The 12,451-nt window shown below is 45.8% G+C and overlaps 1 protein-coding gene across 4 annotated transcripts in view; it reads right to left on the bottom strand.

Moving 5' to 3' along the window:
• Positions 1-4,644: 4,644 nt before the first annotated feature.
• Positions 4,645-12,451, bottom strand: part of LOC147102820 (platelet-derived growth factor subunit A-like) — a 98,528-nt gene continuing 90,721 nt past the window's right edge. For 2 of the 4 annotated variants that reach the window (XM_085963670.1, XM_085963671.1), the window contains 2 exons: positions 12,241-12,353; positions 4,646-5,156 (listed from right to left, as the gene is read on the bottom strand). In XM_085963670.1, coding sequence (XP_085819796.1) covers positions 5,117-5,156; positions 12,241-12,353 — 153 coding nt within the window. In that variant the 3' untranslated portion in view covers positions 4,646-5,116. Of the gene's footprint in view, positions 5,157-12,240; positions 12,354-12,451 lie in introns of all 4 variants that reach the window. The other 2 variants (XM_085963669.1, XM_085963672.1) reach the window with 2 other exon arrangements.

Below are 12,451 nucleotides of genomic sequence, written 5' to 3' on the forward strand. Positions count from 1 at the left end.
GAGGGGGAAATGGAGGGGGGAGAGGGGAAACGGAGGGGGGAGAGGGGAAACGGAGGGAGGGGGAGAGGGGAAACGGGAGAGGGGAAACAGAGGGAGGGGAGAGGGGAAACGGAGGGAGAGGAGAGGGGAAATGGAGGGAGGGGAGAGGGGAAATGGAGGGAGGGGAGAGGGGAAACGGGGGGAGAGGGGAAACAGAGGGAGGGGAGAGGGGAAATGGAGGGAGGGAGTGAGGGAGGGAGTGAAAACGGAGGGAGGGGGAGAGGGGAAACGGAGGGAGAGGAGAGGGGAAATGGAGGGAGGGGAGAGGGGAAACGGAGGGAGGGGGAGAGGGGAAATGGAGGGAGGGGGAGAGGGGAAACGGAGGGAGGGGGAGAGGGGAAACGGAGGGAGGGGGAGAGGGGAAACGGAGGGAGGGGAGAGGGGAAACGGAGGGAGGGGGAGAGGGGAAACGGAGGGAGGGGAGAGGGGAAACGGAGGGAGGGGTAGAGGGGAAACGGAGGGAGGGGGTGAGGGGAAACGGAGGGGGGGGTGAGGGGAAACGGAGGGAGGGGGAGAGGGGAAACAGGGAGGGGAGAGGGGAAACGGAGGGAGGGGAGAGGGGAAACGGAGGGAGGGGGAGAGGGGAAACAGAGGGAGGGGGAGAGGGGAAACAGAGGGAGGGGAGAGGGGAAACGGAGGGAGGGGAGAGGGGAAACGGAGGGAGGGGGTGAGGGGAAACGGAGGGGGGGGTGAGGGGAAACGGAGGGAGGGGGAGAGGGGAAACAGGGAGGGGAGAGGGGAAACGGAGGGAGGGGAGAGGGGAAACAGAGGGAAGGAGGGGAAACAGAGGGAGGGGAGAGGGGAAACAGGGAGGGGAGAGGGGAAACAGAGGGAGGGGGAGAGGGGAAACGGAGGGAGGGGGAGAGGGGAAACGGAGGGAGGGAGGGGGAGAGGGGAAACGGAGGGGGGGGAGAGGGGAAACGGAGGGAGGGAGGGGGAGAGGGGAAACGGAGGGAGGGGGAGAGGGGAATCCAAAGGTTGGGCAATGATTCGTAGAGGGAAAACCAGAGCTGGGAGGATCGTTGATTTCACCAGTAACTAATGGTAATTCCCTGAAATTGCACTGATAACTAATAGTAATAATGGTGGGTTTCAGATTCCTCTCATAACCAACATTACTACAATAACTCATTGATATGTAACTGGTAATAATAGGTTTAACTCACCGATGTCCTACCTGTAACTAGTAGTAATCCTGTCAATGACATCCTTTGTGACTGTGATTGTGGTAAACTATCCCTCCTCGTCCTTCTCGAACTGTCTGCAGCCTTTGACACGGTTGACCACTCCATCCTCCTCCAATGCCTTTCCACCATCGTCCAGCTGGGTGGGACTGCACTCACCTGGTTCCATTCTTATCTATCTAATTGTAGCCAGCGAATCACCTGCAATGGCTTCTCTTCCTGCTCCCGCATCAGTACCCCTGGTGACCCCAAGGATCTATCCTTGGCCCCCTCCTATTTCTCATCTACATGTTGCCCCAACCACTTTTGAGCCGTTACCAAAAACTTTTCCCCCAAGTTGCCAACAGCTGAGCTCAGGAGACAAATCACCGATTTCTGTCGACTCCCGCCGAAACCAAGAGGTTGGGAACCCTTATGCAGGTCCGGGTCACTGCCTGAAAATGCACTGCACTGCAAGTCATTTTCAGTACAGCTCCACTTTTCTCTGGCTCAGGTTTAATTGGGCGCTACCTTCGCCCCGGAAAAGTTAGCTCCCCCGCGGCCGATTTTCCCAGATAGCTACTGGAAGCGCCCCGGCGAGCCAAAACCGCAGCGCTATGTGCCGCGGTACTGCAGGCCTTCCTCCCCTTATTAAAGGAGAGGGGCCTCCTGCAGCCCGACCCGGTGCCCAGCTGGGCCACCAGGGATCGGGAGTGCTGGCAAATGAGCCCAGCCCTCAAGAGGAGGGCCGGGCTCACAGAGAGCAGCCGGCACCCCGCGGGGGGGGGGGGACTTCACAGGGGCCGGGACAGCAACGGGACAGGTGCTGGCAGGCGGCCACCTCCCCTTTAACTAGTGCTGCCCCGGCCGCAGGTAGGGCCCCCCCCCCCTTGACCCTGGCGGACTTAGCGTCCGGCGGTAAGTCGGGGGGGGGCCACCCAATGTTACAGCCGGGGCGCGAGCGGGGCGCTGCGCATGGGCGTGAGGCGCTAACGGTTAGCGCCGCCGCTAACCTCCCGCTGAATTTTGCAGGAGGTGTTAGCGGGGCCGCGCCCAGGCGCTAGTTGATTTGCGTCCCGTCACGCAATATCAACCGAATTTAGCCCCCAAAGGCTCTAAACCCTATGCACCAAACTCACACACTGTCGGTACACACTGATTGCACTGGGGTAGACAGGGAAAAACAGTAAGTTAACTTTTTGCCTATTTCACCCTTTGTCTCCATCAAGCTAAGCATTCCCATAAACTTTGACTCGCCATGAGCAATGCTGGGGAGCCACACTTGTATGTGGTTCGTAATAGTAATATATAATAAAAATCTGTCATCTTCTGTATTGAAGTTTTAATATTTATTTTTAGAGTGAAAATGTGTTTTTTTTTGTTTATATGAAGGTAACAATCTCTCGAGAAGGAATTAAAAAGTATCTTTATTTGATGATTTTGATATTGTTGTCTCTGGGAACCATTTCGCTGATTCAGACTCCTTTCAACATCCAATCAGATACTTGAAAGCTCTCTTGTGAATGAAGATATCACATTAATTGGTCCTGCTTCTAATCAAATACAATTGTTCACGTTTTCCACTTGACACTGTCCTCACTTGGTGTATGAAGGGTTCAGATTGGTGAATGCGGTCAATTTTCCGGCATGATAGAGAATACTGATGGAAATCTCCGTCACAACCCATTCTATAGTGTCCCGAGTTGGACGTTTCTATCGTCAGTTCAGTAACTGTAACGTTGATTTAGCCCAATGACACTGAAAGTGTGTAACACACGCAGGAGTGCAGCTGCCCTGTGAATACAGGACCTCAGCTTAAAGATCGAGAGTCACCGTCCTGTATAAATCCTGGCGTTGGCGTGTGCGTCGTGGAGGCGCAGATTCATGTTATTTGCAAAGCAGCTGAAGAATGTTTACCGAGATGAAAGACAAATTAAATCACCAAAATGTGCACAATTATTTTTTAGTGGCAGCTTTTGTTTCCCACCCCCCGCCGGCTCTCTGTAGAGCAATCCAGTCAGTCCCATTCCCCGCTCTATCCCCGTAGCCCTGCAAGTTTATTTCCCTCAAGTGCCTATCCAGTCTCCTCTTGAAAACATTGTGTCTCCGCATCCACCATTTCCGTCTTCACCACTCGCAGCGTAAAAAAGTTTTTCCTCACATCCCCCCTGTATCTCTTGCCCAAAACCTTAAATCTGTGTCCCCTAGTCCTTCTACCATCAACTAGTGGGAACAGCCTTTCCCCGTCTAGCCTATCCAAACCCTTCATAATCTTGTACACCTCTATCAAATCACCCCTGAACCTCCTTTGCTCTAATGAAAACAAATCCAGCTTCGCCAACCTGTCCTTGTAGCTAAGATCTCCCATCCCCGGAACCATTCTGGTAAATCTCCTCTGCACCCTCTCAAGGGCCTTCAAATCCTTCCTAAAATGTGGTGACCAGAACTGGACGCAATACTCCAGTTGTGGCCTAACCAGCGCTTTATAAAGGTTCAGCATACCTTCTCTGTTTTTGTACTCAATACCTCTATTTATGAAACCCAAGATCCCATATGCTTTGCTAACCACTCTCTCAATATGTCCTGCCATCTTCAGGGACCTATGTACATTAACTCCCAGGTCCCTCTGTCCCTGCACACTCCTTAAAACTGTGCCATTAAGTGTATATTGCCTCTCCTTGTTCCTTCTGCCAAAATGCATCACCTCACACTTCTCTGTATTAAATTCCATCTGCCACTTGTCTGCCCATTCTGCTAGCCTTTCTATGTCCTGTTGCAGTTGATTGGTATCATCCTCACTGTTCGCCACACCCCCAAGTTTGGTGTCATCGGCAAATTTAAAAACAATTTTCAATTGATCTTCAAAACATTCCCTGTTACCTCAACGGCAGGTCAGGTCATTTTACTTACTCGGATGATTAAAAAGCTAACATCTGTTGGTATTTCAAAACTATTTGGGGAATTAATCATTTCAAATCCCCTCAAATAATCCCATTCTTCAAGGTTTGAAAAGATGTGCTCGAGTTACCTGAATAATTCAGAATTTAGTACCACTGAGCCAGGGGAGTTATCCCCAGTGTCCTGGCCAATATTTATCCCTCAATCAACATCACTAAAACAGATTATCTGGTCATTGTCACATTGCTGTTTGTGGGAGCTTGCTGTGTGCAAATTGGCTGCCGCGTTTCCCACATTACAACAGTGACTACTCTTCAAAAATAAAGTACTTCATTGGCTGTAAAACGCTTTGGAACGTCCTGTGGTCGTGAAAGGCGCTATATAAATGCAAGTCTTAATTTTTTTCTGTAAGATTAAATATCTTCTTGAGTTGCCGGATTACTTTGTCAGTGGAGCTCATGAGATCCCTGTCATCACTTGCCTCCATGTATTCATGTCATAATAACTGAGTAAAACTGTATATGCAGAAATGAAGACTAGATTAAAAAAATAGATTTTTTGTTTTTGTTTTATTATTTTACTGTGTCAAAAGTTTTGTTATAAATCTTCAGTGTGTATCATAAGCCCCTTACCAGCAAAATGAAAGTTTAGAAATTAAACAAAATGTCTCCTTAATCCAGAGTTCCCAGTTTGAAGATCGATCCTCTTAATACTGCGGAGCTGCTGCAAGTCACTGGCAGTGTACTGTGGAGAAGTGAAGGAAAGGCGAGGAAGCTCTTCTCAGTTACTGCACATCACAAGTGAACCGGGCAGAGTCCCCAGTGATCGAGAATCCATAGCACAAAATACCCCTATAGCCCCAGCTCCGAGTAGTCTTCCTTAGGCCACCTAAGGGGAAGGATGTCTGCACCGTCCAAAAAAAGAGAGAACACTGCCTCCTTAATGCATGCAATATATTAGTTGTTTTTTTCATTTATGTCCTTTTTGGTGCTGTACGCTGGCTGTGAGATTACACCTCAGTTGTCAGTTGATTGTCGGTAATATTTTGGGGGGAACCTGGAAAAGAAACAATATCGTAAGATACTCTGGGTAAATTTGTAACACAACTGGCAGTAAGTCCAAACCGCTGATGGTTTCACTGTTTGGTTCAGTTTTACTGCTTGGTGAGGAGACTGACTGACACAATGATATCGAATGCTGGCCTTTCCCCTCTGGAAAACAGGTTTGACTCCAGCTAAGATTGATACGATCCAAGTCTCATTTCTCTGTTGACCATAACAGCCCTAAAGTGAAATGTGTTTGGTCAGTCTCAGCCAGTCCTGGTGCTCATACGTTTTAAGCACAAAACTTTTTTTGTCCGCATACTCATTTCGAGAGGCTATAGGTTTGGCTGGTGTGAAAAAATGACTCACACAGACACAGTAGGTGGTGCTCTCCACAGGTTGAGGTTATGGAGCCCTGTTGGGGCACAGTAGAGGAACCTTTGCTCCACAACTGACCTGTGCTTTTTCTGATCAGGGCCTGATAGATGCTGGCAGAGGTGCCCAAAGTGAAAAGTGTTCCCTCATCCTGATGAACGCAGAAAGTATAAAATTTAAATGTTTTATTAGGTCTTTTCCAGTCACAGGAAACGTGGGATTGGTTAGAAAATAATGGGGAAAAAAACAAACAAGGATATATGTTCTATAATCATGGCATGTTGGAATCTTAACACAATCTCAAAATAATTACATAGCAATTCTTACTTACACCAAAAGTTCAAACAATGTAACTTGGAAAAAAATGCCTAGTTCCCCAACCAGGATGTGTTCACATTTCACTTTGAGTTATGGTTCCTATGTGCTGCAGTAGGGCAACTAATTTGTGAGTGGAATCTCCCATGTCTGCTCTTTAAATAACCATGGCTCAGTTGGTAGCGCCCTTGCCTCTGAGTCAGAAGGTTGTGGGTTCAAGTCCTACTCCAGAGATTAGAACACAAAAAATCTAGGCTGACACTCCAGTGCAGTACTGAGGGAGTGCTGCACTGTCAGAGGTGCCGTCTTTCAGATGAGACATTAAACGAGGACCTGTCTGCTCTCTCAGGTGGACATAAACGATCCCATGGCACTATTTCGAAGAAGAGCAGGGGAGTAATCCCCAATGTCCTGGCTGATATTTATCCCTTCAATCAACATCACTAAAACAGATTATCTGGTCATTATCACATTGCTGTTTGTGGGAGCTTGCTGTTCGCAAATTGGCTGCCGCGTTTCCTACATTACAACAGTGACTACACTTCAAAAAGTACTTCATTGGCTGTAAAGCGCTTTGAGATGTCCTGAGGTTGTGAAAGGCGCTATATAAATGCAAGTCTCTCTTTAAGTATACAGCCTTGATGGTATTAAAAATGCAGAAATAAAACAGTGATCATTTCTCATCCAGACCCTCACTTCCCACAGTTTCCACTATCTTTCTCTGGCTGGCTGTTTTCTGCTTTAAAGTGCTGGTCAGAGGCAGAGGACAACCATTTCGTATAGAACGTCTCCCAACCCTGATTAGAGAATTAATTACCAACACCCTCAGTCCCCATTCAGTCAGGCTGCCATTTCCCCCTTTAGCTTTTACACGTCTTGTATTCTTCTATTTTTTTATTACATTTGAAATAGTAATTACATCTAAACATTTAAGTAGTGAGTATACTTAAATACGCAAAAGCATATTAATTAGGAGATACTGTTTGAGTAGTTGTTCCTACTGTTGCCACTAGGTGGAGCACTACATCTTTCCAGGATATGAGTGTGGAGACTGGTATTTGTCCAGATAACATGCATTCCTCTTAAATGATAACCAAATTAAACAGATTGTGGTTCTTCCAAATTACATGGGATTATAATGCACATCAAATTCTCAAAGCATTTGCATAGACAATTAAACTCCAAAATCCCATCATTTCAATATAAACAGTGGGTGAATTTTTAAAAATAAATATCCAAAAAGGATAATAAAATGAAGCACAGAATTTAAGTTGTATGATTATAAATAAACCTGGAAATGAACGTGGAAAATAATTATTGGTGAGGCGGGAGGGTGGGGGATAAGGAAAGGAAATTGGATACCAGTCGCGACTGATCATAGAAGTAATCCACAGGAACCAGATAGCAGGTCTGGGCAGACACATGGGGCTAAAACAGGAGGCAAATCTACAATAAAATCTATCGGCATGAAGGCAAAACACAAGAAGATGCTGGAACTGGAGGCTGGTGTGACATTATAGAAACACGATATAGTAAGAATATCAATAACATGACTGCCCCCAGAAAATGGCAATGAATGAAATATACACGGGTGTTCAGCAAAAGTAGAGCAGGTGGGCGAGGAGGTGGTGTAACCTCATACGTCAGGGAGACCTGGGTGGTTAATGAAGTTGAGCCTGTGGGAGGTGGACAATTACAAACTGAACTACTCTTTAATGTGAAATAGACAAAGGTAACAGCAGGAGTATCCTAGAGACCGCCAGTCAGAACAAGAAGGATACTAAATCAGAATACTGCGGACGCTGGAAATCTGAAATAGAAACACAAAATGCTGGAAATACTCAGCAGGTCAGGCAGCATCGGTGGAGAGAGACAGAGTTAACATTTCAGGTCGATGACCTTTCGTCAGAACTGGCCATTTTCCCCAGTTCTGACGAAAGGTCATCGACCTGAAACATTAACTCTGTTTCTCTCTCCACTGATGCTGCCTGACCTGCTGAGTATTTCCAGCATTTTCTGTTTCTAGAACAAGAAGGATGTTCTGTTCTGACAGGAAAGTGCAAACAGGAAAGTTATTTTAGTGGGCGGCTTCAATTAAGTATAAATTAGGAATAGCCAAGTGGTGGAGAGTCTGCGTTCATAAATGTACTGCATTCATAACCCAGTCTCTCAGGGAAGCCATAAGAGAAAGTCATGCCTTGACTTGGTAAAGGTAAGGAGCACAGACAACATACAGGAAATAGAATTTGCAACCACGGAACCGTCAAGTTTAACATGATCTCAGATTCAGAAACCTGGAGGACCAGGAGTTGGGTATTTAATCAAAAAAGTTAGCTTCAGAGAAATGAGGGAACAGCTAAAGCAAATTGGCGGTGTTTATTCAACAATACTTCAGCAGCGAGCAAGTGGAACATCTTTAAAGGCATCATTTGGTGTGTGCAGGATAAACTCACGGCTAGGAACAGCAAGCTTACACTAAACAAAAGTGGCCCTAAATGGATGTAGAGAAAATTCAGTAGAAAAATAAGGAGAAAGAATAACCTGTATAAATCATTCAGGAAGAAAGGTGCCGGGGGTAACTGGGATGAAGGTAGGAACTTGTAGAATCATGTTAGAAAGGTGGTCAGAAGGGCAAAGAGAGATTTGGAATAAAACATAGCAGCTGTCACAAATATCATTGCAAGAATTTTTTTCATTACTTTAACAGTAAGAGGTTAGTCAGAGAAGAGGTGAGATTCAGAAACTCAAAAGACTATCAGTCAAATTTACAGATGATGCCAAACTAGGAGAGGAGAGTTGATTCTGAGGAGGCAGCTCAGGAAATATAAAATGAGTTAGGCAAATTATGTGAGTGGGCAGAACAACCGTATTTGAAATTTAATACAGACAAGGGTCAGATCCTGTTAAAATTGGTGACACACATACTGAATGAATGGTGTTGAAATAATGCTCACAAACCTTGAACACAGTTAACGCGTTGACTTCTGTCAATGTTCAATCTACACCAGTAACAGCATTCACTTTCCATATTACAAACAAGTGAATTTAAATCTCACATATACTGCGGAAATATCAACTTGCCAGAAACATCTAAGATTTGGGCCTGAGATATGGCTGTAAATTCAGCTTGTGATAGATGCTGAGCCATACACACCAGAGAGGTGTTTATGAGCAAGTTGACTTTGGAGCAGTGGAGGGACATTACAATTGTCCTCAGTATTCCTGGGTTAAGGAAGGGAAACGCCAGCCAAGATTCCTGCTCTTGAGTGCTATCCAATGACTCCTACTGGAAAGTGTGCATTGTGAGGACAGGTGCGATACCTTCTGCAGTCAAATAGTACATTGACACTCACTGCCCGGGCCCATACATTAAGAGTGGCCACTAGGGTGAGGTATAAGAGGGCTGTCATCACCCATGGGATAGCACCGCCACATCGACCCAACGGGTTCCGAAGAGGAGAAAAATGGGAGTGTTTCTTTGTTTAGAAAGAGGGAGGACTATCCTGGAGCCTGCAACAAAAAATCCACCTCAAGTCTTATTGATGGATCCACTCTGTGGCTATCCATACGCTAATAGATTCTGAATTCATTCAGGAATTCCTGCAGAATCTTAGCCAGAGAGATAGGAGAATGAATTTATAATCAAGACACTTAGGGAGTGAAATTGGGTACCTTTGCACCTCCCATTAGCACCCCCGGAGGGCGCTATCGGGGTGCAGATGGCTTTGCGACTGGGCGGGGCGCTGACATCGACTCCTGCCATATTCGGTGAGAGTTTTGCGGCGGCATTACGGCGTTGCGCCCCGATCGCCGTCGCCCGAAGATCATGACTTCATCGCCGTGCGCATCGCCCCAGTAGCGCCCCGGACCCGAAATCAACTTCCGCCCCCTGCAGCAGCGCCGGGCGAAAACACCGACAGCTGCAGGAGGCGTGCATCGGGCGGCCGGCCGCTTCAGGAGCGATGATTAAAGGCGAGGTGGCCGAGGTAAGAACAAACTTACCTTTCTTGTTCCGCTTTTTTTTTTGCGGGTTTCTGCCTGCGATCGATCAGCCCGGCATTCTGCTTGAGAGCCGGGCTGATTGCGTGGGATCGCGGCTGCCTTGGTGGTCCAGGTAGGTACTTTTTCTATTGCAGAGCCTGCAGCGATGGCCCTTCGCTTTAAGGGAGAGAAGGAGCCTTTGAACGCGGCAGCGCGGCACGGTCCAGTGTGCAGCGCTGCTGAAGTCTCCGCCTCGCCTGCTGCCGATTGCACTCCAAGAAGGAAGAGGAACGCTTGATTTAGCTCCCCACTTCCTTCTTGGAGCGCAAAAATGAATTTTTTTAAAGTTTGGAAACATTAGCACCTGGCGCTGATTTTCCAAACTTTTAAGATTTAGCACCCCAAACGGGCCTATAATGACTTGCTCCCCCATAAACTCTAATAGGCGACTCTAAACTAATCATTACCATAAGGGAAACGATTGCCTCTTTTACTGTTTCGATTTATGTACCAGAAACAGATGATTCTCTTGTGCAGTTTTTTTTTTTGTGTGCCAGCCTTTTTTGATCCCTGCTTCTGGAACTTTCTCTGAAAGCTGCCAAAGATAATACAATCGTACTACTTGTAAACAAGGCAGAATTAGCCACGTCGGCCAGAAAAATAGTAAAAGAACTCCGGACAAAATCCTGATTTAGCACACTGCGAGTTCCTCAACTCAATGAGGCTAATACAGGGAACAGCTGAGATCGGCATCAGACAAGGCCTTTTATCAGAAGGAGGCAGGGCAAACCAGATGGTGAGTCAATCAAGCACTCGCACACCTCCTAGTGTTAGAGAGAAGGAAAAGTCGATGGCAATTGTGGGGTCTAAACAAAGGGAGAAAACAATTACTAAGTATGGTGTGGAGATGCCGGTGTTGGACTGGGGTGGACAAATGTAAGAAGTCACACAACACCAGGTTATAGTCCAACAGTTTTATTTGAAATCACAAGCTTTCGGAGCGCTGCTCCTTCATCAGGTGAAGTGGAGAGATTATCTGTGTCTATAGGCATCTCTCCACTTCACCTGATGAAGGAGCAGCGCTCCGAAAGCTTGTGATTGCAAATAAAACTGTTGGACTATAACCTGGTGTTGTGTGACTTCTTACAATTACTAAGTAGAGTGGAGAGACATTTCTATCTATATCTGTATATGTGATTTTTCTTTTTAAATGGGTTTCCACACACCGTTTTGGGTGAAGTGCACTTTTATTTTAGAACTTTGAATTGAAACATCCTTGTTTATGGTGGAAGCAGCTTCAAACTCACCTTTTTTCCATAATCTGGGACAATAATTGTAAATCTACCATTAACCTCTACATGAGATAGTAAAGTGATTGCCTATTGCACTGGACTTTGGCCATTTCTGCTAAAACTTCAAATGTTGCCTCATTAAAATATATTAATTGGATGTATCCCAGCTGTTCACGGTTTGTATAAACACCAAATTCATAAATACTGCAAAAAATACTTGCTTCACAACTGAGATACATGGAAAACCAAACAATAAACTACATATTTTCAAAAATAAATTTTGTAAACAGTAGAACTACCTACACACCTCCATATACTTAAGTCACTGTGAACAAATAACATTAGGAGTCAGCCTTGGTTCAGTGGGTGGCACTCTCACCTCTGAGTCAGAAGACTGAAAGTTCAAGCCCGCTCCAGAGACTTGAGCACATGGTCTCGGCTGCCCCATCAGTGCAGTACCGAGGGAGTGATGCACCGTCGGAGGTGCCGTCTTTCGGATGAGACTTTAAAGTGCGGCCCTGTTCTCTGAGGTGTGCCTAAAAGGTCCCATGGCACTCTTTGAAGAAGAGCGGGGGAGTTCTCTTGGTGTCCTGGCCAATATTTATCCCTCAATCAACATCACTAAAACAGATGATCTGGTCATTGCTGTTTGTGGGAGGTTTTGTTCCCTATATTACAATAGTGACTACACTTCAAAAGTACTTCATTGATGTAAAGCGCGCTGGACGTCCTGAGGTTGTGAAAGGCACTATATAAACTCTTTCTTTTTCCCATTAATGCACTTGGGGTATCCAGTGTTATGAAATGGCACACACAAGCTGAGAAGCAGTGATACACCATGTGTACTTTACTTCACTCCTAATTTCTTTCTTTTGCCTAAAACACATAGATTTGACAAGATATTTGCTTAAAATTGCTGCTATCATAACCAGTCTAGCATCATCCTATTCAATGAAGAATATTAGACATATGGCATCAGATTGGTAAAAATACAGGAAAATTAAATTGACCTTTTGCAAATGTATTAATCGATGGCTGTTTTCAAAACATAGTGATACATAGCGCCCTGTGAATACACAGGAGTACAAGATGCATTGCCTTGTCTCCTTAAGAAACTTTCAAGTGGTCCCTTACCTTGGTTGATGTAATTTTGCTAGCTCTGTACAGTTACAGCTTAGATGCTCTCTGATTGTTACAGTGTGTATGGTGAGCTCTTTCCTACCATATCGAGAAGTCAGCTTCGCGATCTGTGCAAATAAAAAACAGGTAACAATGCCACTCAGTCCAAATCAATTAATTAAATAAAATCTGGAATAGAAAGCTAGTGTCAGTAATAGTGACCATG

Source organism: Somniosus microcephalus, chromosome 21 (genome assembly GCF_052327205.1).
Source record: "Somniosus microcephalus isolate GS21.2 chromosome 21, FLI_Smic_1.0, whole genome shotgun sequence".
Taxonomy (NCBI): domain Eukaryota; kingdom Metazoa; phylum Chordata; class Chondrichthyes; order Squaliformes; family Somniosidae; genus Somniosus; species Somniosus microcephalus.